Below are 26,228 nucleotides of genomic sequence, written 5' to 3' on the forward strand. Positions count from 1 at the left end.
ATCCAACCATGGTAACGGCAATGGCAGTTCGGCAATGAAAATCTCCGGCGGCTCATCAATTCCCCCGTTCTCCTTCTCTGATGTTTCCATTCGAAATCCAAATTTCTCTCCGACTGCCACATGCCCACCTTCTCAACGGCTTCACCATTTTCATTTCCCCCTCACCGGAACCGGGAACCTCCCCTTCTCTTCTCCAATTCACAACTGACTTGTTTTGTTCCTGTTTTGTTCTTCCGATTCTGACAGATCGAGAGAGTTGGGTAATTGGGTCTGTTTCTCTTTTATTGGGTTTCTCTAGTTTTATGTGAAGATCTTGTTGATTTCATTTTGACTGGGAATTTGTATTTTATCTCATATTAAAGGTTTGGGAACTTTTCAAGTTGTTCATGCTATATGTACATGGCAGTGAATCATTGGAGATAATTTTGGATTATTTTTGGGAGAGGGTTATACATTCTCTAAGTTATACACGATTGTTCAAAGGGTGGATGTTTTTCTTATTCTTTGCCATTGAGACTGTTGGACAAAGGATTGGATTTCGAGTTGAGACTCTGAGGTGGAAGTATGGGCTGCATTTGCTCCAAGGGAATTCCAGCAAACGATTATTTTACTGAGAATCATTCCAAAGAGAGGCATTTGAAGTCTAATAGATCATCCAGACTTCTTGGGGCTTCATTGAGAAAAGAAGAACCTGCATTGCACGTTGATGGAGGGCGAAGTGATGCAATGGCGCTATTGATATCTAACCAACCTAGGGAAGTTAATGCTGGATCAACACCTGAATTGGATGACGCTGAGAAGGCAGCAGCCAGTGCCAAGCCACTGCGTCAAGAACAGCCAACTATGGAGGATGGAGCAAAGAGAGTAGGAGTACATAATGATAATGCAACACCTAGAATAGTTAATGTTGTTAATGTGGAAGAGGGGGCTTTGGTTATTGCTGGATGGCCTTCTTGGTTGATATCTGTGGCTGGAGAAGCAATCAATGGATTGATTCCTAGAAAGGCAGACTCTTTTCAGAAGTTGGATAAGGTTAGTTTTATTTTTTATATTTTTTGTTCTCTATCTACACTCTTTTCTGCAACATTTGTTTGCATGTGCACTTGTTTTGGTTATATGAGCTTAACCTGAGTTGGTCAGAATAGAAACTTCCTCATGGAGGCTTATGGTATTTGTATGTTCATTTTTTGAAACTAGTGCCTTTTACTTCTCCTCGTACGAAGCGACATATCTTTTGTCCATGTGTAGACTGGCTATTGCTTTGTAGGTGTGTGCTTTAAATCAAATTTATTGCACTAAGATAAATCAAATTTGTTTTGGTTATGTGCTCTAAACCAATTATCTAGTACATTGAAGGAAGAGAGGCCTACTTGGGAGGTGATTTGGATGCCTATGGACTTGGGAAAGCTAGAACTTGGAAATTTAAGGACTCGTAACAAAGCTCTATTGATGAAATTACTTTGATGTTTTCCCCTTGAGTCTACATTCCCTATGGTGAAGATCACTGTAAGTACGGGTCTCACCCCTTTGAGTGGTTGTTGGGTGGGATCAAAGACACACATAGAAGTTTGTGGAAGGATATCTCTTTTGAACTACCTCCCTTTTCTCACCTTGTTCGTAGTGTAGTGGGGGGAGGGAAAGGAAACATACTTTGAGAGGATTAGTGGATAAGGGATAGGTACCACTTTTCCTTTTTAAAAAAATCATATTGTGGCGGAGATCTTTGTTCGATTTGGGAGCTCTCTCTTTTTTCAATCGATTTTCATTGTCCTTTATCTGATAGGGAAACAACGGATGTCATGATTCTCCTATCAAGGAGTTTGATTTCGAGTAATTATAAAAGCCTTCGTAACCAATAGTTTAAAGAGAAACATAAAATCTAGCAAGGGACCACACATCACTCAAGTCCTTTTCCAAGCCTCTAAAAACTCTATTGTTCCTCTCTCCCCAAAGATCCCACAATAAAGCACACGTCCCAACAAGCCTCAAGAAATGACCATTCTCCCTAAACAGCAGATAGAGAAGGAACTCCTCGATCATCTCATTTAGGTCTCTATGGTGAGCTAACTAAATGTTGAATGCCTCCAAAAGATAGCTCCACACGGAGCGTGCAAAGTGCATCTCCAAAGGAGACGATTCAGGTCTTTCTTAGCCTTTTGGTAGAGGATAAAATAAAACCGACCAAACAACAATGGCCACTTTAACGAGAGCTGGTCTAGAGTGTGAACTCAACCATGGACCTTCTCTATCAAAGGATAAAACAAAATCACTAAGTAACCACCATGGAGCCATCTAAAGAAACCATGGACAACCTGCCAGACAAACAACTTAACCTTCTTTGAAACCTTGATCTTTCAAAGGATAAAACAAAATCACTTAGTAACCACCAGAAAGCCATCTAAGGATTTTTACTGTTTCTTTTTGTGGGCTTGGTTTTGCATCCCCTTGTATTCTTTTATTCTTTTCTTAATGAAAGTTCAGTTTTTCATTAAAAAAAAAAAAGGAAAAAAAGTATAATAGGGTCCAATAGTAGCGTATGCGATTAGTTATTAAGGAAAGGGAAGATGTTGCCATGATATGATAATGCTGATATAGAAAGAACATGGATATAACTTATTAGCCAAGGCATCTCTACTCGGTTGTAGGTTCAAAATTGATGTTGCTATGATATGATAATGCTGATATAGAAATAACATGAATATAACTTATTAGCCAAGGCATCTCTACTCTGTTGTAGGTTCAAAATTGTCGAAATTGTTGCTGTTTGCCAATTGTTCTTTTATTTCCTCTTTTCTTCTTTCACCCTAAAACCTTAAACCCTCCCCGTTAGCTGTCATTGCTTGCTGCCGCTAGTTGTTGTATGTTCGCCGTTGGATTCTGTTGTTGTTTGCCGGTTGTTCTTTTTTCTTTCCCTTTCTCTTCTCTCTAGCCTTGCTCAGCATCTCTTGGGCTGTGAACCTGGTCCCTTCACTAGTCATTTTCTGTCATTGTTCGTAGATCACTTTCTACTAGTTTGTGCCTTGTTAGTTTATTTCGTAAGCTGTCAGTACATTGGCTACCCTTCTGTTCTTGGTTCTTTATTTGGTAATTAGTTTGCCTTGGGTTTTCAATGAATCGTAGTAGTTGCTGTATTGATAAGAGCTACTATTGCATTTGGTTCAAAAATGAGTTTTTCTTTTTAGAAGACCAGAAATTTAAGTCAGCCATTCCACTTTCATTCTCTCACCTTCGTTGGTTTGAGAAAGCTGTGGTTGAAATGATGCTTCGCCCCGATACTCATAATTTTTCCAAACAAGATAGAGATGAGTTTGGTACTACTAGAATTCAGAAACGTTGGTTTTCTTCTGGAGCAATTATTGATTGTATTATATGGCCAATTTTGGTTGGAGGAAGGTGATTAGTCTTCCTTTGGGTTTCTTAAAGCGTGGTTGACTTGTTTTTTGGGATTTGTTGAGAGATTATATCATGAAATTTGAGAAGCTTTGCTTGAAGGATTCTCAGCCTTTGAAATGCGACACTCGTTCCTACATGGACATTGTGGATTCATTCTACCCTCCTCCATTGGTTAAAGATTGTTTTTGTCCAAAGCCCTCCATCTGCAATCTGGGATAAAGATAAATAAGTTCTTAATTAAACTGGAATTCTATGCTGGTGGTTTCTCGATTGAATGGACATTGAAGTCCACTTTGAAACCATTTTTTTTCGATTAATTCTTTTATGGATGATAAAACATTATTTCAATTGTAAGATTCAAATCTTTTAGTTGGTCTTGGTCCATTGGGTCATTGGTCATTTCCGTTTGAAGATAGAAAAATGGGACATAAGCTAGCATACTAAACAAAAATTAGAGGTTATGGAGGCTGGCTTAAAATCACATTGTCTTCATATTGGAATATATGCACTTTTGATGCAGCAAGGCATTAATTTGGTGGTTTGATTCGAGTTCAATCTAAGACCCTAAATTTGTTTGATTGTAGCGCAACTTACGTTGAGTTCATCCTTGCTACAATTGAAATTATTGATTCAAAAGAATTGTTTTCCCTTCAATTTGGGGATATCCTCCAATTGATATTCCTTGTGTCTTGATGTCTAATAAGAGCACTTTGGATCTAAAAGATTTTTCGATTCTGTTGGACATTATTCGATAGTTCAGTAATCGAAGATGAAAAGTCTCCTCAGCATAGTTGTTCACTGGCTTTTGATGATTTGTTACTCCAATCACTATGTTTTCAACATCTTTCAAAGGAAAATTCAAAGATGACTACTACGATCACTAATGAGACGTCTTTAGGTGATTCTCAGATGTTGCCTTTGCTTAAGTTTTCAAGAGGCAATATTTTATGTTGAGTTTGGTCCTTTAGGCTCTTTACTAGTTTCTTTTTGTTCGGTTTGCTTGGAGTTTTTGTTGTGGAAGTTATTTTCTGTATCTTTTTCTTTTTTGGTTCTTTGTGTTCTATTTTTCACTCCCTCGTGGAGTTTATATCTTTGTCTCTTGTTCAAAGGTGATATTTGTTTGAATGACTTTTCAAATTCCTTTGACTTGTTTAGATTACAAGAAGTTATGGGAACACTCACAAGGCCTCCAAAACATTCACCTATAACTTTAAACGTACTAAGCTCTCAATATCTCAAAGGTAAGTTCTTTTTATTCAGATCCAACCTCCATATCCTTCAGTAAGTTCAGGGTGATAATGCTTAAATGAAAATCTCCAACTAATCTCCATTATCCATCAAAGCTCTTTCGAATAGAACTATCATCAAACCTTAGCAATGCCATGAACGGGTTGATTGAATAAAACATCCTTGATTTCTTTCTGAGAATTATTGGCAAACAATCTAGGGGCAACCAGCAGTTCATTAAAATTCATTCTCATCATTTAGTTTTACAATTGGAGCCCATTCTTGTAATTGGAGTTGAGGCTCCTTTGGTGGGTTTGCTTTTTGTTTGCACTTTTACTTTCTTTCATATTTCTCAATGAAACCTCGTTTTCTTATATATAAAATAAAAATCGAATAGAGATGATGGCCTTTGTTTTTCTTTCTTAATTTTTATTGTCGTTATCTATACATATATTAAATTTAATTATTAATTATAAAATAAAATCTACAATACACGTTACATTAAGATACACGATAGTACACTAAGTTTAAACTTGATATATGTACTGATTCACTAGTTAAACCTCTGAATGCTACCACCTCTAATCAGATACCTCGAAAGAGTTTAACATTTGTCACCTGTTCTTCTGTCGTTCTTTTTTACATTTGAACCCGTATTTGTCCAGGGTAGGTCTTGCTGCTAAACAATTATTAAATTTAATGTAACACTAGTTTTCTTTAACATATATATCTTGGTCTTTACTCTCAGTTTATACTGATAATTTTTTGGATATCTTGAATGTAGATTGGACAAGGAACGTACAGCAGTGTGTACAGGGCCCACGATATTGAAACAAACAAGATTGTTGCATTGAAGAAGGTGTGATTTTCTAACATGGATCCTGAAAGCGTTCGTTTCATGGCGAGGGAAATTCTTATCCTGCGTAGGCTTGACCACCCCAATGTCATGAAGCTTGAAGGGCTTATTACTTCAAGGGTATCGGGCAGTTTATACCTCATATTTGAGTACATGGAACATGATCTTGCAGGGTTGGCAGCAACCCCAGGGATCAAATTCACTGAAGCACAGGTCATTGACTTTTCCCAGCTAGTGATTAACTTTAGATCATTAAGGAATAACGTATATGGAAATCTCAATTGGAAGCAACAAACAAGTTAAAGAGTCATTTCCTCTTAGATGATAATTATTTAAATATTGCCAATCTGCATACAATCCTTTTATCTATGGAAAGTTGAGACATTTTTGCATGGACATGGTGTTCACAAGAACATGTTTAGATGAAATGTATAATTCAAAATTTCTTGGGACATATTTATCCTGTGTTTAGGTGATACAGAAAAAGACCATTGATGTGCCTGCACATCTGTCTTAGTCTTATATTTATGTTTTCTATTCTTATGCTAAATCCATCATTGATTTCATTCAAAGGTAAACTCTCTTGCAACTTCTAAACCTGTGAGAAAAAGGAAAAGAAAAAAAAAAAAATAAAGAAAAGAGTAAAGAACTAAAAAACCTAAAATCAAAATAACCAAAAATAAGNTTGAAATCAACTGGTTGTACGCTCGATTCATTTAGTATAGCAATAATGATGATACAAGAAGATTGAACCTAGACTAATATGCTGGATGTGTGTTGACGTGCAGATTAAATGCTATATGCAACAGCTGCTTTGTGGCCTTGAACATTGCCATGCCCAAGGTGTTTTGCACCGTGACATCAAGGGCTCAAATCTTCTGATTGACAATAATGGTAACCTAAAGATAGGTGATTTTGGGCTATCAACCTTCTTCCATTCCCGTCAAAAGCAGGCTCTTACAAGTCGTGTGGTAACTTTGTGGTATCGGCCACCTGAGCTTTTACTTGGTGCAAAGGACTATGAAGTTTCTGTTGATTTGTGGAGTTCAGGTTGCATTCTTGCAGAATTATATGCTGGGAAGCCTATCATGCCTGGAAGAACAGAGGTATTATCTTATCTAAAGACCTTTATTGCATATTAACTCATACCAATATGTTTCAGTAGCTGTGTATATTGCTTATATTCATGTTTTGCTAGTTTTTTTTTTTTCTCATTCATGTTTTAAGATTCTTTTGCGTGCAAGCTTTTGATGTATACTTTAGTGGGTTTGATGTTAAATTATTTATTACATTAATTTTTTTATGCAACAATTTGACCCTTTTATATTTGGATACTATAAATTGTATTACTAACGTTATACTGTGAATCTATGTTTTGTCATCCACTTTCTACTAATGTTTTTAAAAACCGAGTCAAGTTTTAAAAACTAAAAAGATCTCTTCAATAGGTGGAGCAACTACATAAGATCTTCAAACTCTGTGGCTCCCCGTCTGAAGAATACTGGAAAAAGTCAAGATTACCTCATGCCACCATCTTTAAACCTCAACATCCTTACAAGCGGTGTGTTGCTGAGACGTTCAAAGACTTCCCTTCCTCTGCATTGGCGCTTTTGGATGTGCTTCTTGCGGTGGAACCTGATGGCCGTGGAACAGCTTCCTCTGCCCTTCAAAGTCAGGTAATCATTTTTTTATTTATTCAATGACATGTTTTATGGGGTAAAAAAACAAAGAAAAAGAAAGAGGAAATGAGCTAAATCTTATGTTTCCTTTTGTTACAAGTTTCCTGTTTTCTTGAGGTTTTTGAAGATAAACAAGTTAAAAACTTGTCCTGTACTTAGAATGCTTAAGCTGTGACTTTGCAGTATGCTGATGAATCATCCTGTGAGCCATCAAAAGTGGAAGAGGAGAGAGTTTTGTTTTTCTTCATTGTTCAAAGTTCTATTTCTTTCGAGTCGTGTTTTTTGTTTTCTTAACGAGATACTATTTCTCCTTCAAAATTTCTTAACGAGGACAATATCTGCAGTAGTGAGCTTGGGGTGGTTAAAAAATTTCTCCTTAGCTTAAAGATAACCATTGTTACTCCCAGTAATTTCAACCACTTCTCCTTCCTTCTTAACCCAATTCTCATGCTTTTCCTTTCACCATCTTCCTTCTCTCTTCTAATGCGGTACTCTGCGATTTACTTGTGCCTCATCCATGACATTTCCTTTCATCTTAAGCATATCATAAGAAATATGAATATGAACCCCTTGATTCTTAGGGTGCAAATCAATTTTATCTTGCTTTGAAATGAATATCACTTTCCAAAAAGCTATCCAGCCAGCCTCTTTGTTGTTTCGTGCAGGAATCATGACCGTATCTCTCGTACCTGACTTGAAAATTGAGATACATTCAAGGTTCCAACCTTGTTGATTATACACTTTTCAACAATTTACAGACACTAAAATCTTCTGTAGCTTGCCTCAAGAGGTGAGCTTTTAGTGGATATTGCATTAGATCAATTGAGTTTCTTATGAAGAGAGATGTGAATAAGACTATTAAGCATTGACCCAATAGAAAATGACTTAACTAATAGTTTACATCCCTTAATTTTATGGTCGCGTGCTTGATGAATGTTATGTTTTCTTTCAGTTCTTTACCCCCAAACCGCTTCCCTCGGATCCCTCTACTTTGCCAAAGTACCCACCAAGCAAGGAGTTTGACGCGAAGCTCCGAGACGAGGAATCTCGAAGGTAAATTCTTTATTGATATGTAGTTGGCCTCTTTCTTTTCTTGCTAAAATCATCTGTGAAACCAGAAGAAGAGCTCCTATCAGTGTAGCACGTGAACATGAAGCAGCTCAAAAGTGTCCCAGAGAATCAAAAGCGATTCCTGCACCAGATGCAAATGCTGAATTGCAGGCATCCATACAGGTAATTAGATGGTTCGAGATGCATTTAAATACAAGCTTTTGTGTTTTAAAACTCAGGTGGGCTGATAGTTTAGTAAGTTTCAGTGAAAAGTATATTCCTGAAGAGAATGGTGGCTCTGGCTTTCGCATTGAACCCCCAAAAGAAGCAACGCAAATGGCGTCGACTGCATTGGGTTCTTCACAAAACACGAACTGGAATCAGCGTGATAATCTAAGAGGTCTTCAGTTGGAGCCAAAGGTGCAGAACTTAGAAAACAAAGATCTTATGTGCAGCATGGTGGTGTAAAGTTGTCCAGGTATTCCAATTCCATTGCAGTTCGAGGTGGTTCATGATTCGGCTGTGGGCCAGAAGAGTGTTTTAATGTGTCATATAACCATTTCAATGGCGTTGAATCTTCAGAAAAGCATGAATGGTCTCACCATTTACTAGACACACCAAAATCTTCATACAAGATAGATGATCAGTCATCTGGAAAAGAGTCTACTAAGGTAAAGTATCCAGTAATCCATTTTTAATAAAGTATTCAATGGTTTTCTCAACTTTCATCAGAGTTATGCTCCAAAGAAGAGAATTCACTACTCAGGGGACCCCTGATGCCTGCTGGTGGAAACCTTGAGGAAATGTTAAAATGTTAAAGGAGCACGAGAAACAAATGCAGCATGGGGTGCGCAAGGTGACACAATCGCACTTTCGAAGGCAGCGGACTAGCGATTGTGCGGCACTCACTTTCCAACGACAAGTGAGCTCAGCCAATTTGTTCTTGCGTTGCTTACGGCCAAGCGACATATGATCGAGCCTCTAGCCTCAGTTTTAAAAGAAGGTTTTAGAAACGAGGAGAGAGAGAGATTTTAGAAAGAGAGATTTTGGAAAGAGACGTTATATAAGCAAGCAAGAGAAAGATAACAACGACTTGGCATATATAACCTTGAGTAGGGAGAAGTTGACAACTAGTCATATCCCCTTATAGTACATTCGGAGCCATTTTATGTCTGGCAGGCCTAGACATGATATTTTTTAGGCGTCATACGCCCTAGAATTACAAAAGGAAAAACACTAAAATGAAAAGACATGACAAGGGTTTGGCTTGTCATGGGCATGCGGCCATGGGCAACATGCCCTGGACGAGCATGACCGTGACATCCTCCCCCACCTAATTGGTTGACGTCCCTGTCAACCGACTACTTTCAAATCTTGCGATGTGGGTGGCGGCGGAGTTCAGATCTTCGGCGCGTTCCCAGCTGGTTTCGTCTGTAGGGAGATTCTTCCATTTGACAAGGAATTCACGAATCGTCCGTACAGGTCTTCCTATCTTCCTAACCCTGTCGGCTAGGATCTCTTCCACTTCTTTTGTTTCTTTTTGCTTCAGATCGATGCTCGGTCTTGTGATTGCATTTCGTTGGTCGTCGTCTGGGTCAGGGTGGTAGGGCTTCAAGTTGCTCACATGAATTACTGGGTGGATTTTCATCCATGCGGGTAGTGCAACTCGGTAGGAGGTAGCCCCGATTTTTTTAAGGACTTGAACCGGGCCTTCATATTTTCGAACTAGTCTCTGGTCCTTTCAGCTGCGAAATCTGATCTGTTCTAGTCTCAGCTTGATAAGAACTTGATCTCCTGCTCGGAATTGAAGGGGGCGACGCTTCTTGTCCGCCCACTTTTTCATATGCTTGGAAGCCTTCTCTAAATATGCCCGGGCTATATCTGTCGTCTGCTTCCATTCTCTTGTAAAGTTGTGAGCTTGAGGGTTTTTTCCTACATAAGGATGATCAATAATATGGGGTAAGGCCGGTTGTCGTCCACTTACAATTTCGAAGGGACTCTTCCCTGTAGACGAGCTTGTTTGGCAATTGAAGCCAAATTGGGCGACATCTAACAGTTGTATCTAGTTCTTCTGGCGAGCGTCGACGAAGTGACGTAAGTATTCTTCGAGCAAGCAATTGAACCGTTCTGTCTGTCCATCGGTTTGAGGGTGATAACTCGAGGAGATGTTTAAGGTTGTTCCCAAGAAGGCGAATAACTCAGTCCAGAATGTCCCAATGAATCTGCCATCCCTATCACTGATCATGCTCTACGGAATGCCCCATAACTTTACAACGTGTTTGAAAAATAGTTGGGCTATGAGTTTCGCCAAGCATAATTTGGGAGTGGGGATGAATGTCGCATATTTTGAGAATCGGTCTACGATAACCAAGATGGCGTCATATTCTCCGACTTTTGGGAAGTGTGTTATGAAGTCCAGAGATACACTTTCCCAGGGTCTTGTTGGCACAGGTAGAGGTTCCAAGAGTCCTGAGACTTTGGCTTTCTCGACTTTGTCCTGTTGATAGATGAGACACGTCTTAGTGTATTGCATGATGTCGTCTCGCATGTTTGGCCAGAAGTATCCCTTCTTTATTAAGACGTATGTTCTTTGCCACCCAGGGTGTCCGGCCCATAAGGTATCATGACATTTCTGAATGGGCTTCTTCCTCAGTTCCCCCGTTCTTGGGACATACAATCTGTTTCCTTTGGTCATCAGAAGGTCTCCCTCAACCCAAAACTGTCGTGTTTTCCCAGCTTTAGCTAGTTCGACGACGGCTTTGGCCAATGGGTCTTTATGTAACTGTTCCTTGATGATGTCGCGCATCGATCCATCGATCTTACTTGAATGAATATGGGCTAACATGCACAGGGTTGCATGTTCACCCTTCCGACTCAGTGCGTCCGCTGCTTGATTACTCTTTCCTGCTTTGTGTTCGAACTTGAAGTCGAATTCGGCCAACGACTTCTGCCACCGGGCTTGTTTTGCCGTTAATTTTGGTTGATCAAAGAAGTGGCAAATGGCGCTGTTATCCGTCTTCACTACGAACTGTGATCCCAAGAGATACTGTCTCCAGACTCGAAGGCAGTGGACTACAGCCAGCATTTCTTTCTCGGAGACGATGTATCTCCGTTCGGCATCGTTGAGCTTTCGACTTTCGTAAGCGATGGGGTGGCCTTCCTGAATAAGGACCCCACCTAGAGCAAAGTCGGAAGCATCTGTTTCTATTTCAAATGGCTGTGTAACATCTACGAACTCGAGAACAGGACCCCTCGTCATGGTTGTTTTCAGATTTTCAAAGGCCATTTGACAATCATTCGACCACGACCAAGGGTGGTCTTTCTTCAACAGCTCTGTCAATGGGGAGGCTCGTCGTGAAAACCCTTCGACGAACCGCCTATAGTAGTTGGCTAATCCTAAGAAGGACCGCAACTCGGATACGGAAGTAGGAACTTTCCATTCTTGGATAGCTTTTATCTTGTCGCTATCCATACTAATTTGTCCACATCTGACGACATGTCCAAGGAAGTTGATGCCTGTTTGTGTGAATGCACATTTCTCTTTCTTCACATACAGTTGGTTCTGCCGTAGCTTGTCAAACACCAGCTTCAAGTGCACCTTGTGTTCCTCGAGGGTTGTGCTGTAAAGAACGATGTCGTCGAGGTATACTATGACGAACTGATCCAAGTATTCGTAGAAAACCTGGTTCATCAACGTGCAGAAAGTAGCTGGGGCGTTTGTCAAGCCAAAGGGCATTACTAGGAATTCAAATGCCCCATATCTTGTTACGCACGTCGTCTTGGGTTCGTCCCCTTCGGCAATACGTACTTGATAATACCCTGATCGTAAGTCCAACTTCGTGAAGTACTTGGTCCCGTGAAGTTGGTCAAACAAGTCGGATATTATCGGCAGCGGATATTTGTTGCGTATCGTCACCTTGTTTAAGGCTCTATAGTCTATGCACAGACGCAACGTCCCATCCTTCTTCTTCTGGAACAATACGGGGGCTCTGTAAGGTGCCTTTGCCGGGCGAATGAATCCCGCCTTCAGCAACTCATCCAGTTGTTTCCTCAATTCGGCTAGCTCGGGCGGAGCCATCCGGTATGCGTTCTTCGCTGGCGATTTAACCCTGGGGAGGAGTTCGATTTTGTGGTCAATGCCTCGACGAGGNTGGTTTAATCCCGGGGAGGAGTTCGATTTCATGGTCAATGCCTCGACGAGGTGGTAGTGTTTGGGGTAGACTCTCTGGCATTATGTCGGCATAGCTGTTTAATACTTCCTTGATTTCCTCTAGGACAGTTTATTCGGTGGTCGCTTCTTCCATCAGTGGTATGGCCATGAATGTAGGTTCCTCTCGTGCGAGTTCCCTTTTCAGTTGTATGGTCGAGATCATTCGAAGATTACCTAGTTGCTTGATGCTTGCAGGTATTACTATGGGGTTGCGGTCGGTGATCACCAAGCATTTGGCCAGTGGCATTGGGATGACCTTATGTTCTAGGAGGAACTCCATCCCAAGTACCACGTCGAAGTCGTCCATGCGAACCACGACAAGGTCTAGCTCTCCAGTCCAATCCCCTATTTTGAAGGGGACTCCTTTGGAAACTCCCACAATAGGCAAGGCCTCGGAGTTGACAGCTTTCATTTTCCCCGGGTCTTTTCCTATGGTGNTTTGGGCTTCCTTATCGGCAATGAAGTTGTGGGTCGCTCCTGAGTCTATTAGAGTGCTCTTGCTCGGTCGAGAGTTTATTGTCGCATCTACGAACATGAGCCCTTTCTCTATTATCTCCTTCGGTTCGACTTTCCGTTGGAGGGCTGACAAGAATTTAAGTGCGCCCATTCGGGGGTTGTCGTGATCTTCCTTCTTGTCTAGCATAGTCTCGACCCTTGCGTCATTGCTCTCTTGAATGGACACTTGGAGCGCAGTGAGAGAGGCCCGATGAGGACAGTAGGATACTTTGTGGGGACCTTTACACAGCATGCATTGTAAAGGTGTCGTCGGGTGGTTCCTTTGATGGTAAGGTCCTCGATATGTCCCCGCTTGATTGTTCTGAGGAGGTCTATCCGTCCATCCGCTTAGTCTGTTGTTACATCCGTTCGGTCTGTTGGGGCTTCCATTTCGATGACCTGGTGGCTTGTATGTTTTGCCCCCAGTGTTTGGGGCCGGTGTCATTCTTTTTTGGGATCCCGCTTCGTTCCTACAGTTTAGGAGTCTCTCGGCGTAGGCCATTGCGGCATCTAGGGTTTGGACCTTGTTCTCATGTAACTTTGTTTTGGCCCACGGCTGTAACCCATTTATAAAGAAGAACACCTTGTCCTTCTCTGTTGTGCCCCTGATATCCAACATCAGGGTTGAGAACTGTCTGACATAGTCTCGTATGTTTCCAGTATGTTTCAGGGCTACTATTTTCTCCATTGCTATATGTCCTGCGTTTTCGGGGAGGAATTGTTCCCTCAACTCTCTCTTGAGGTCCTCCCATGAGTCGATGGTGCACAATCCATCCTCGATGTCTTGCATCTTCGTACGCCACCACAGTTTGGCGTCGTCTATGAGATACATCGAGGCTACAATCACCTTTTTGTCGTCAGTACAAGCCGTTGTGGCTTTGAAGTACTGTTCGACATCAAAGATGAAGTTTTCCAACTCCTTGGCATCCCAATTCCCTTTGAAGGCTCTAGGGCCTGGGAACCTTAGTTTGTTGGATTCTGCATTAGTTTGCCCAGCCGTGACGTCTTCCACGGCTTTCATGGTCACTTCAATTCGAGTGCTCATGGAGGCCATCCTTTCTTGGATGTCGTCGATTGTTGTTCTGAATTCATCAGCTAATCCATTGAACAAACTCATCATTGTATTTTGTAGCACGTCGAACTCTTCGCCACGTCCCTCTTTGTGCGCGACAGAGCTATCCGGACTACCAGACGGTTTTCGGCAGCTCGTAGGAGCAACTCTTTCTTCGAGCAAGGTCACTCGAAACATCAGTTTTGCGATTGGCAACCCATCCAGGCGGTTGCCCATTGCGTCGATTTCTACGACTTTTCCCACTCAATTCGGTCACCTGTGCTTCCAGGAAGCGAAGGGTGTCAGAGACTTTCTTGAGGAACAACATTTCCTCCTCTATTAGCGTAAGCCGGTCGGCTTGTGCTTTGGGTGTCGACTTTGTCGCCGACATGATTTTGGTCTTTACGATGTTACGGAGCTAACAAAGCTCTGATACCACTTGACACAATCACACTTTCGAAGGCAGCGGACTAGCGATTGTGCGGTACTCACTTTCCAACGACAAGTGAGCTAAGCTAATTTGTTCTTGCGTCGCCTACGGCCAAGCGACATATGATCGAGCCTCTAGCCTCGGTTTTAAAAGAAGGTTTTAGAAAACGAGGAGAGAGAGAGATTTTAGAAAGAGAGATTTTGGAAAGAGACGTTATATAAGCAAGCAAGAGAAAGATAACAACGGCTTAGCATATATAACCTTGGGTAGGGAGAAGTTGACCACTAGTCATATCCCCCTATAGTACATTCTGAGCCATTTTAAGTCTGGCAGGCCTAGACATGATATTTTTGAGGCGTCATACGCCCTAGAATTACAAAAGGAAAAACACTAGAATGAAAAGACATAGAATTACAAAAGGAAAAACACTAGAATGAAAAGACATGACAAGGGTTTGGCTTGTCATGGGCATGCGGCCATGGGCAACACGCCCTGGACGAGCATGACCGTGACACAAGGCTCGTATCGACAAAGCTAAGATAAAAAAGACGTGCAACGACAAAGGTCAAACGGAGTCGTTGCTTCACCATGCAAGAAACGGCAGTTGAGCATTCATTATATGCTGGGTGAGGCTTTTTAAAGGCTATTGGGAGTTCATGAAGCTCAACAAAACTGTGAGGTACAGTCGTGCATAGTTCCAAGGTTAATGCAATTTTAGGAAGAAAGATTATAAAGCCATTGACTGATTCTTTAGCAGAAAATGATCGAGCTCTCTTTGGCGCTTGGTGTCACGGTCATGCTCATCCAGGGCATGTTGCCCATGGCCGCATGCCCATGACAAGCCAAACTCTTGTCATGTCTTTTCATTCTAGTGTTTTTCCTTTTGTAATTCTAGGGCGTATGACGCCTCAAAAATATCATGTCTAGGCCTGCCAGACTTAAAATGGCTCAGAATGTACTATAGGGGATATGACTAGTGGTCAACTTCTCCCTACCCAAGGTTATATATGCTAAGCCGTTGTTATCTTTCTCTTGCTTGCTTATATAACGTCTCTTTTCAAAATCTCTCTTTCTAAAATCTCTCTCTCTCCTCGTTTTCTAAAACCTTCTTTTAAAACTGAGCTAGAGGCTCGATCATACGTCGCTTGGCCGTAGGCAACGCAAGAACAAATTGGCTTAAGCTCACTTGTCGCTGGAAAGTGAGTGCCGCACAATCGCTAGTCCGTTGCCTTCGAAAGCGCGATTGTGTCAAGTGGTATCAGATCTTTGTTAGCTCCGTAACATCATAAAGACCGAGATCATGTCGACGACAAAGTCGACACCCAAAGCACAAGTCGACCGGCTTACGCTAATAGAGGAGGAAATGCTGTTCCTAAAAGAAGTCCCTGACACTCTCCGTTTCCTGGAAAAACGGGTGACCGAACTGAGTGAGAAAGTCATAGAAGTCGACGCAATGGGCAACCGCCTGGATGGGTTGCCAATCGTAGAACTGATGTTTCGAGTGACCTCGCTCGAAGAAAGAGTTGCTCCTACGAGCAATCCAAAATCGTCTGGTAGTCCGAATAGCTCTGTTGCGCACAAAGAGGGACATGGCGAAGAGTTCGACGTACTACAAAATACATTGATGAGTTTGTTCAATGGATTAGCTGATGAATTCAGAACAACAATCAACGACCTCCAAGAAAGGATGGCCGCCATGAGCACTCGGATTGAAGTGACCATGAAAGTCGTGGAGGGCGTCACGGCTGGGCAAACTAATGCAGGATCCAACAAACTAAGGTTCCCAGACCCTAGAGCCTTCAAAGGGAATCGGGACGCCAAAGAGTTGGAAAACTTCATCTTTGATGTCGAACAGTACTTCAAAGCCACGACGGCTTGTACCGACGACAAGAAGGTGACTGTAGCCGCGATGTATCTCATAGACGACGCCAAACTGTGGTGGCGTACGAAGGTGCAAGACATCGAGGAAGGTGACTGTACCCACAACTTCATTGCCGATCAAGAAGCCCGAAGATTGGGACTCACCATAGGAAAGGACCCGAGGAAGATGAAAGCTGTCAACTTCGAGGCCTTGCCTATTGTGGGAGTTTCCAAAGGAGTCCCCTTCAAAATAGGGGATTGGACTGGAGAGCTAGACCTTGTCGTGGTTCGCATGGACGACTTCCACATGGTACTTGGGATGGAGTTCCTCCTAGAACACAAGGTCATCCCAATGCCATTGGCAAAATGCTTGGTGATCACTGACCGCAACCTCACAGTAATACCTGCAAGCATCAAGCAACCAGGTAATCTTCGAATGATCTCGGGCATACAGCTGAAAAGGGGACTCGCACGAGAGGAACCTACATTCATGGCCATACCACTGATGGAAGAAGCAACCACCGAAAAGACTGTCCCAGAGGAAATCAAGGAAGTACTAAACAGCTATACCTACATAATGCCAGAGAGTCTACCCCAAACACTACCACCTCGTCGAGGCATTGACCACAAAATCGAACTCCTCCCCAGGGTTAAATCGCCAGCGAAGAACGCATACCGGATGGCTCCGCCCAAGCTAGCCGAATTGAGGAAACAACTGGATGAGTTGCTGAAGGCGGGATTCATTCGCCCGGCAAAGGCACCTTATGGAGCCCCCGTACTGTTCCAGAAGAAGAAGGATTGGACGTTGCGTCTGTGCATAGACTATAAAGCCTTAAACAAGGTGACAGTATGCAACAAATATCCTTTGCCGATAATATCCAACTTGTTTGACCAACTTCACGGGACCAAGTACTTCACGAAGTTGGACTTACGATCAGGGTATTATCAAGTACGTATTGCCGAAGGGGACGAACCCAAGACGACGTGCGTAACAAGATATGGGGCATTTGAATTCCTAGTAATGCCCTTTGGCTTGACAAACGCCCCAGCTACTTTCTGCACGTTGATGAACCAGGTTTTCTACGAATACTTGGATCAGTTCGTCATAGTATACCTCGACGACATCGTTCTTTACAGCACAACCCTCGAGGAACACAAGGTGCACTTGAAGCTGGTGTTTGACAAGCTACGGCAGAACCAACTGTATGTGAAGAAAGAGAAATGTGCATTCACACAAACAGGCATCAACTTCCTTGGACATGTCGTCAGATGTGGACAAATTAGTATGGATAGCGACAAGATAAAAGCTATCCAAGAATGGAAAGTTCCTACTTCCGTATCCGAGTTGCGGTCCTTCTTAGGATTAGCCAACTACTATAGGCGGTTCGTCGAAGGGTTTTCACGACGAGCCGCCCCATTGACAGAGCTGTTGAAGAAAGACCACCCTTGGTCGTGGTCGAATGATTGTCAAATGGCCTTTGAAAATCTGAAAACAACCATGACGAGGGGTCCTGTCCTCGGGTTGGTTGACGTCACAAAGCCATTTGAAGTAGAAACCGATGCTTCCGACTTTGCTCTCGGTGGGGTCCTTATTCAAGAAGGCCACCCCATCGCTTACGAAAGTCGAAAGCTCAACGATGTCGAACGAAGATACACTGTCTCCGAGAAAGAAATGCTGGCTGTAGTCCACTGCCTTCGAGTCTGGAGACAGTATCTCTTGGGATCACAGTTCGTAGTGAAGACGGATAACAGCGCCATTTGCCACTTCTTTGATCAACCAAAATTAACAGCAAAACAAGCCCGGTGGCAGGAGTCGTTGGCCGAATTCGACTTCAAGTTCGAACACAAAGCAGGAAAAGAGTAATCAAGCAGCCGACGCGCTGAGTCGGAAGGGCGAACATGCGGCCCTGTGCATGTTAGCCCATATTCATTCAAGTAAGATCGATGGATCGATGCGCGACATCATCAAGGAACATTTACACAAAGACCCATCGGCCAAAGCCGTCGTCGAACTAGCTAAAGCTGGAAAGACACGACAGTTTTGGGTTGAGTGAGACCTTCTGATAACCAAAGGAAACAGATTGTATGTCCCAAGAACGGGGGAACTGAGGAAGAAGCTCATCCAGGAATGTCATGATACCTTACGGGCCGGACATCCTGGGTGGCAAAGAACATACGCCCTAATAAAGAAGGGGTACTTCTGGCCAAACATGCGAGACGACATCATGCAATACACCAAGACGTGCCTCATCTGTCAACAGGACAAAGTCGAGAAAGCCAAAGTCTCTGGACTCTTGGAACCTCTACCTGTGCCAACAAGACCCTGGGAAAGTGTATCTCTGGACTTCATAACACACCTCCCAAAAGTCGGGGAATATGACGCCATCTTGGTTATTGTAGACCGATTCTCAAAATATGCGACATTCATCCCCACTCCCAAATTATGCTAGGCAAAACTCATAGCCCAACTGTTTTTCAAACACGTTGTAAAGTTATGGGGCATTCCGTCAAGCATCATCAGTGATAGGGATGGCAGATTCATTGGGACATTCTGGACTGAGTTATTCGCCTTCTTGGGAACAACCTTAAACATCTCTTCGAGTTATCACCCTCAAACCGATGGACAAACAGAACGGTTCAATTGCTTGCTCGAAGAATACTTACGTCACTTCGTCGACGCTCGCGAGAAGTACTGGATACAACTGTTAGATGTCGCCCAATTTGGCTTCAATTGCCAAACAAGCTCGTTTACGGGGAAGAGTCCCTTCGAAATTGTAAGTGGACGACAACCGGCCTTACCCCATATTATTGATCATCCTTATGCAGGGAAAAACCCTCAAGCTCACAACTTTACAAGAGAATGGAAGCAGACGACAGATATAGCCCGGGCATATTTAGAGAAGGCTTCCAAGCATATGAAAAAGTGGGCGGACAAGAAGCGTCGCCCCCTTCAATTTCGAACAGGAGATCAAGTTCTTATCAAGCTGAGACTAGGACAGATCAGATTTCGCAGTCGAAAGGACCAGAGACTAGTTCAAAAATATGAAGGCCCGGTTGAAGTCCTTAAAAAGATCGGGGCTACCTCCTACCGAGTTGCACTACCCGCATGGATGAAAATCCACCCAATAATTCATGTGAGCAACTTGAAGTCTTATCACCTTGACCCAGACGACGACCAACGAAAATCAACCACAAGACCGAGCATCGATCTGAAGCAAAAAGAAACAAAAGAAGTAGAAGAGATCCTAGCCGACAGGGTTAGGTAGATAGGAAGACCTGTACGGACGATTCGTGAATTCCTGGTCAAATGGAAGAATCTCCCTACAGAGGAAACCAGTTGGGAACGCGCCGAAGATCTGAACTCCGCTGCCACCCACATCGCAAGGTTTGAAAGTAGTCGGTTGACAGGGACGTCAACCAATTAGGTAGGGGGAGGATGTCACGGTCATGCTCGTCAGGGCATGTTGCCCATGGCCGCATGCCCATGACAAGCCAAACCCTTGTCATGTCTTTTCATTCTAGTGTTTTTCCTTTTGTAATTCTAGGGCGTATGACGTCTCAAAAATATCATGTCTAGGCCTGCCAGACTTAAAATGGCTCAGAATGTACTATAGGGGGATATGACTAGTGGTCAACTTCTCCCTACCCAAAGTTATATATGCTAAGCCGTTGTTATCTTCTTCTTGCTTGCTTATATAACATCTCTTTCCAAAATCTCTCTTTCTGAAATCTCTCTCTCTCCTCGTTTTCTAAAACCTTCTTTTAAAACCGAGGCTAGAGGCTCGATCGTACGTCGCTTGGCCGTAGGCGACGCAAGAACAAATTGGCTTAACTCACTTGTCGCTGGAAAGTGAGTGCCGCACAATCGCTAGTCCGCTGCCTTCGAAAGCGCGATTGTGTCACTTGGCTCCGTTGCTGAAGAAATTCTTTTGTACAGCCTAACTGGTTTAAGGAATTTCGTTGTCATATTCTTTTTGTAAAGACTTTGGAGTGATTATCTTCCACTGAAGTTAGTTTGAAAACGTCCATAACATGCATATCGTAATGGTCCGTTCATATAGTAAATGTAGGTCGTTACAATTTGCTAACAAACTAGAGTCGATCGAAAGGCTTTAGAATGTTTGAACCATTAGATGAGCTATGGAAGAGAATCTTTTGTTTGATCTTTTACCCGACTTTTTAAATAAATTCTTCTTTTCTCATTTTGTGATAAGACACAACTCTTCAAATATAGGTGTTTGTTAAGTTCCGTAGGTAAAATTGATGACAATGAGATGTGATTCTTCGAGATGGGATGTAACACTTCAAATTTATGGGTTTTAAGTCTATTAGAGGAGAGATTTAAACTGTGTTAGTATTTTCATAAATGTAAATTTTCACAAATAATTTAATAAATACAGTTATGTTATAAGCATTTAATAAAATATGCACGATCTACCATACATAAAATTACTCAAAATGTATTATAGGGGATATGACTAGTCATCGATTTTTCTTACACAGAGTTATATGGTTCGTTTTGCTTCATTGTTGTCCCTTACTTCCTTATATAACTTACTTTCTAAAAATTGCTTTCAAAACGTTTCACGAAAATCTCACTATCCCAATTTTCTAAAACATTTTTTCTCAAAACGGAGTAAGAAGTTTGGGTATACGTCACTCGCTAAATTTAAGTTGGTTGATTTACTCATTTAAGTGAGAGTGAACGTCATTAGAAAATGCAATTATGGCAGTAGTGACAATAATGATCTAATTAATACCTTTTAAATGTGCCCAACTTGGTCAATGCCATAATGAACTAATTAATACCTTTTAAATGTGCCCAACTTGGTCAACTAGAGTCTTTTGATCTCATTTTTCAACATATCTTACTATCAATATAAAAAAATAAATAAATATATCAAAATTAGGAATTAAAATAAGTATTTATTTATTTATTTAAGATTAATAGAAGAGGGGAAAAAAAGAATAAAAAGAACGAACGAGGAGTCCAATATTCCATATATGTAAATTTTATATTGCCTTCGGAAATTCTGCATCGAACTGCAAAACCCTACTCCACTTCTCGACTTTTTCGCCTCCAACTGCTTCTCGTGATTCTGCAGTTAAGCTCCCTCTCTCAGGTCTCTAATTCTCCATTTCAATCTTCAACGTAATCATTATCGATTTCTATGTCTTCTATTTGCTAATCAAAAGTGTTTTTCATTGTTCTTTGCCATGGCGGAAACTACTTCCTTGTAACTTCCATTTACTGTAGATTACTCACTTGATTTTGTTCATTTTGTTATGTCGCCAGATCTGAAGCCAGAGCGTGGAGCATTTCTCCGTTCAGCCATGGCACTGGTGTGTGATCGATACTTGTATTGAACTAATTTTCAATGAATTGAATTCAAAAGAAATTTATCTCGAATGTTGTCTGATGTATATGACTTGGGTTTGATTGCAGGTGATACACGCAGGAAAGACGAATAAAAATTCTTTCAAGGCTCTCATTGCTGCAGAGTACAATGGAGTCGAAGTGAAATTGATCCCAGACTTTGAGATGGGAGTCTCAAACAAGACTCCGGAGTTTATCAAGATGAACCCTATTGGGAAGGTTGGTTTCTGATTTGATAAGCGGAAATTCGTCTTGTCAAAATGATCTTGCTTACTTGTTATAGATGAATTAACATTCAATGAGAATTTCTCGCATTTTTAGGTTCCTGTTTTAGAAACGCCCGATGGCCCCATATTTGAGAGCAATGCGATAGCCCGTTATGGTAAATGATGCGAACCATTTTCTAGACCTCGGGTTGGTTAACTGATTGTGTTAAAACTGACTTGCTTGTGTATTTGATGATGCAGTTGCACGCTTGAAGGCTGATAGTCCTCTGTTTGGTTCATCTTCGATAGATTATGTGAGATGAGTTGCATTAACATTTTTATTCTTTTTGTATTAAACCTACATTTTACGACCGTGGGAAATTATGCTTATTAATTATCATGTTTGTTGCTTCTGATTGTGTTTCAGGGGCATATTGAACAATGGATTGATTTTGCATCATTAGAGATAGATCCTAATATTTTGACTTGGTATAGACCTAGAATTGGGAGAGCTGCTTATCTTCCACCTGTAAGTAACTCTTGTGGCCATTTGATTAATTTCTCTGGTTTATTTTGCGCTTGTGTTCATACTTAAAATGCTTCCTTTCGGATTATTTGAATTCTTGTGGCCAATTGAGCTGATTATCTTTCTCCTTTCTTGGTCAAGTCCTAGCTTCTATGAGTGCAAACACCTGTATATTCATCATTTTTTTTTCTGATAATGCGGTTATATCTGGATTGAATGCCATCTCATATGATTTGATAACATTTCTTCCCGTATTAAGGTTGAGGAAGCTGCAATTGCTGCATTGAAGAGAGGTTTGGGAGCTTTGAATACGCACCTTGCTTCAAACACATACCTAGTTGGTCATTTTGTAACATTAGCTGACATCATCATGACTTGCAACCTCTTATTGGGTTTTACTAAGTTAATGACTAAGAGCTTTACCTCAGAGTTCCCACATGTTGAGAGGTACTTCTGGACCTTAGTCAATCAACCAAACTTCAAAAAAATTCTGGGTGAGGTGAGGCAGGCAGAGTCAGTTCCACCTGTTCAATCTGCTAAGAAACCTGATGAATCTGCTAAGCAAAAGCACAAAGATGAGGTAAAGAAAGAACCTAAAAAGGAAGCAGAAAAAGAGAAGCCCAAGGCGGTAGTTGGCGAGGGAGAGGATGAGGCACCAAAGCCTAAACCCAAAAATCCTCTCGATTTGCTTCCTCCCAGTAAGATGATTCTGGACGAGTGGAAGCGGCTGTACTCGAATACCAAAACCAACTTCCGGGAGGTTGCAATCAAAGGTATGGAACCCTTTCAGGTGAATTGTTTTGGAGAATGATCGCATCAATGATTGATACCCGCCATATAAGTGGGAACCTTTATTGTCATTTGTTGAGTAATGGTTCGATGACATGAAAGCATGCAAAACTTTTACGGAAAATGAACCTTGTCTTCTCTTTGTGTGAATAACAACCATTTATTTACTATCTTTAGAGCATTCGTATCTACAGTCACTAGCACTTAATTTTTATTTCTTCAAACTTGTTTATTTCTTCAAGTTTTCTGACTACTCCACTGATGATCTGGATAATGTAATTGTTAGCTTTCTCTTGCTTGCATTTAGTTTCACTACATATAATAAACAAGCATTCTCCTAAATTTGTTGCAGGATTTTGGGACATGTACGATCCAGAGGGATATTCTCTTTGGTTCTGTGATTACAAGTACGACGATGAGAATACTGTTTCGTTCGTGACTTTGAACAAGGTTGGTGGCTTTCTCCAGCGGATGGATCTCGCACGTAAGTATGCTTTCGGGAAGATGTTAGTGATTGGATCCGAACCTCCATTTAAGGTGAAGGGATTGTGGCTGTTCCGTGGGCAAGAGATCCCAAAGTTCGTCCTGGACGAGTGCTATGACATGGAACTGTATGAATGGAGGAAGGTGGATATATCAGACGAGGCACAAAAGGAACGCGTGAACCAGATGATTGAAGATCATGAGCCTTTTGAAGGAGAGGCTTTGTTGGACGCCAAATGCTTCAAGTGATGAAGCAATTATCTTAAGGGGTGTTGTTTTAGTTTCTTTTCGAGTCGAGAGTTCCAAGTATCATCATCATCATCATATATCATCGTTTACTAGTCCTTATTTCTTATTTCGGTTCGAGTGTGATTAGACAGATATACCCCTCCCAAAGGGGGGAAAAACAGCAAGTAAAAATCTCCCCGTGTTAATTCTTCTCCTTTTTTGTTCTTCATGAAACTAAAAGTCTATGTTTCTACAATACACTATTCAAGGCTTTGTTCATTTAAAATGTATGAAGAGGATGTGTGGAAATAAAATGTTTAAAAATTATATAAATGTGTTTGATATTGATAATGTTATTAAAATTTTATATAAAAATAATAATATATTTATTTAGTTTTTGTAACTATTTTCAACAATTTTGTTACGTTATATAATTGTTATATTTTATTTTTATTAGGTGAAATTACTAAAAATATTTTAAATTCAATAAAGGTTAATTTATTTTTATTATGAATAATATGCTTAACGATTTTCATAAAATTATATAACATTAATTGGAGAAGAATTAATTAAAATAAAATAAAATAATTATTACAATTAAATTATGTTAATCAACTTTTTAGGAAGTTAAAAAATTCCAGTTAACTGATTAATAATGCTAAAGTTATTATTAGCTAATTAATTAATCATTTTAATAAATAAGTAATTCCGTTCTATTAATAAACTTTTATTTGTATTAAATGTATATTTAAATAATTTATTATAATTAAACAATTAATGGAATTAATTTTGGTAAATCCAGATGAATTAGTTAATTAATTATCATATTTACAATAAGATTAGGAATAAAAATGAATAACAAATTAGGAGAGAGAGAAAAGAAAAAACAGATGAATATGCAAATGATGTTTAGAAAACTCCAACCAAACACTTATTGGAGAGATTATCAACGAAAACTAAGAATGTCAAAAAAGTTATTGTCTAATAACCAAGCATCACTCTCTTTTGTTTCCATAAGTCATTAATAGTATTTCATCCTCTTTCAACTCTGCATAATTCAATTCTATTCATTTTTAGACATTCATATTGAAAACGACTTAACTTGATAAGGCAACCCTACTCTTTAGCCCAACGATCCAGCTTTTGTTGAAGTAACAACCCTTGAATCAAAGTAATTAACACCCTTTATACGAAATTTGGTGCAATTCTACTACAAGAATGGCTTGAAACTTAGAAATGGCAAATATGATGCTCGTATTTCTAAGGGAAATATCTCAATTTGAGATCTAAATTACATTCATCCACGAATCTGATTTTTACATAACATATTGTGGGTATTTATAGTCTCCCGACAAAAGACGTTTGTAGCTGAGATTCAATCCCGTTCCCCTTTAATCTCCAAAAAAATACAAAGTAAATTTTGACCATTTGACCCTTGCAAAATGAAAACGAAAAAAACAATAAAATCTTCCAACAAATATTGATATGTTTGAGTGCTAAGGAAACAAATTTGAAATCTATTGGGCTTTACTCGTGTAGGTTCAAACCATGTTGTTAACATTTTAAAGTTTTCCAACTTCGAGCCGATAGTATCAGCTTCTAATTCTAGAAATTATGGTTGAACCGAGCCGATCCAATTTTGTAGATGATTTGTCCTCGAATCAGAAAGTTGCCGATTTTATCTGCTTCTAATTTTAGAAATGATGGTTGAACCGAGCCGATCCAATTTTGTAGATGAAAAATGAATGTTTGTTGAATCTTTTTCGCCTTGAATCATGTAATAGGTTCACTTGGAACACCGTGATTCTTATCATTTTCCCCCTCTTCAAAAGGATTCGTCCTCGAACCAGAAAAATCATCACTGAAAAGTCTCTAGGAAGATCAATTTTATATGCATTGTTATTAATTCTTTCAAGGACTTGATAAGGGTCATCCCCTCTTGGATGTAACTTTGTCTTCCATTGAGATGAGAATCGCTCCTTGCAAAAATGTATCTAAACCCAGTCACCAGGTTTAAAAATGATTTACTTCCATCCTTTGTTAATATTAATTCTTTCAAGGACTTGATAAGGGTCATCCCTTCTTGAATGTAACTTTGTCTTCCGTTGAGATGAGAATCGCTCCTTGCGAAAATGTATCCAAACCCAATCACCAGATATAAAAATGATTTCTTTCTGTCTTTTGTTAATCCTTGAAGCAACTTTGAAATTTTGGTTCTCAATTCTCTCCTTCACCTCGTTGTGCAATGTTTTGATCAAGTATGCCTTACTTGTGGCTGCGTCACTCACAAAAATATTAGAAGGAATAGGAGGTAAATCAAGAGGCCTAAGTGGATTAAATCCATAAACAACTTCGAGAGGAGAACAAT

At 40.6% G+C, this 26,228-nt stretch overlaps 2 protein-coding genes across 4 annotated transcripts; both read left to right on the forward strand.

The window, feature by feature from the left end:
- LOC111793025 (probable serine/threonine-protein kinase At1g09600) lies at positions 1–8,927 on the forward strand. The gene is given in 7 exon segments (XM_023674706.1): positions 1–1,032; positions 5,405–5,689; positions 6,265–6,582; positions 6,925–7,152; positions 8,108–8,208; positions 8,274–8,388; positions 8,472–8,927. Coding segments are annotated over 7 exon segments (1,518 nt in total). The 5' UTR covers positions 1–564; the 3' UTR covers positions 8,475–8,927.
- Positions 8,928–21,236: 12,309 nt separating this feature from the next.
- Positions 21,237–24,150, forward strand: LOC111793031 (elongation factor 1-gamma-like). Of its 3 annotated transcripts, none has more exons than XM_023674719.1 (8): positions 21,237–21,374; positions 21,548–21,594; positions 21,698–21,847; positions 21,950–22,010; positions 22,096–22,148; positions 22,262–22,363; positions 22,620–23,133; positions 23,502–24,150. In XM_023674719.1, exons 2-8 carry the CDS (start codon positions 21,586–21,588, stop codon positions 23,879–23,881), a joined length of 1,269 nt encoding a protein of 422 aa, XP_023530487.1. In that variant the 5' UTR covers positions 21,237–21,374; positions 21,548–21,585; the 3' UTR covers positions 23,882–24,150. The 3 variants fall into 3 exon arrangements, with proteins under 3 accessions (XP_023530487.1, XP_023530496.1, XP_023530503.1); XM_023674728.1 differs by having other exon boundaries at positions 21,249–21,403; XM_023674735.1 differs by having other exon boundaries at positions 21,264–21,356.
- Positions 24,151–26,228: the final 2,078 nt, after the last annotated feature.

The sequence above is a fragment of the Cucurbita pepo genome, chromosome LG01 (genome assembly GCF_002806865.2).
Source record: "Cucurbita pepo subsp. pepo cultivar mu-cu-16 chromosome LG01, ASM280686v2, whole genome shotgun sequence".
In the NCBI taxonomy this organism is placed as follows: Eukaryota; Viridiplantae; Streptophyta; class Magnoliopsida; order Cucurbitales; family Cucurbitaceae; genus Cucurbita; species Cucurbita pepo.

Bases quoted from the DNA above. Each gene is read 5' to 3' on its own strand.
- LOC111793031 (XM_023674719.1), top strand. The intron at 22,011-22,095 runs GTAAATGATGCG...TTGATGATGCAG, and splicing joins CAATGCGATAGCCCGTTATG to TTGCACGCTTGAAGGCTGAT. The intron at 22,364-22,619 runs GTAAGTAACTCT...TCCCGTATTAAG, and splicing joins GAGCTGCTTATCTTCCACCT to GTTGAGGAAGCTGCAATTGC.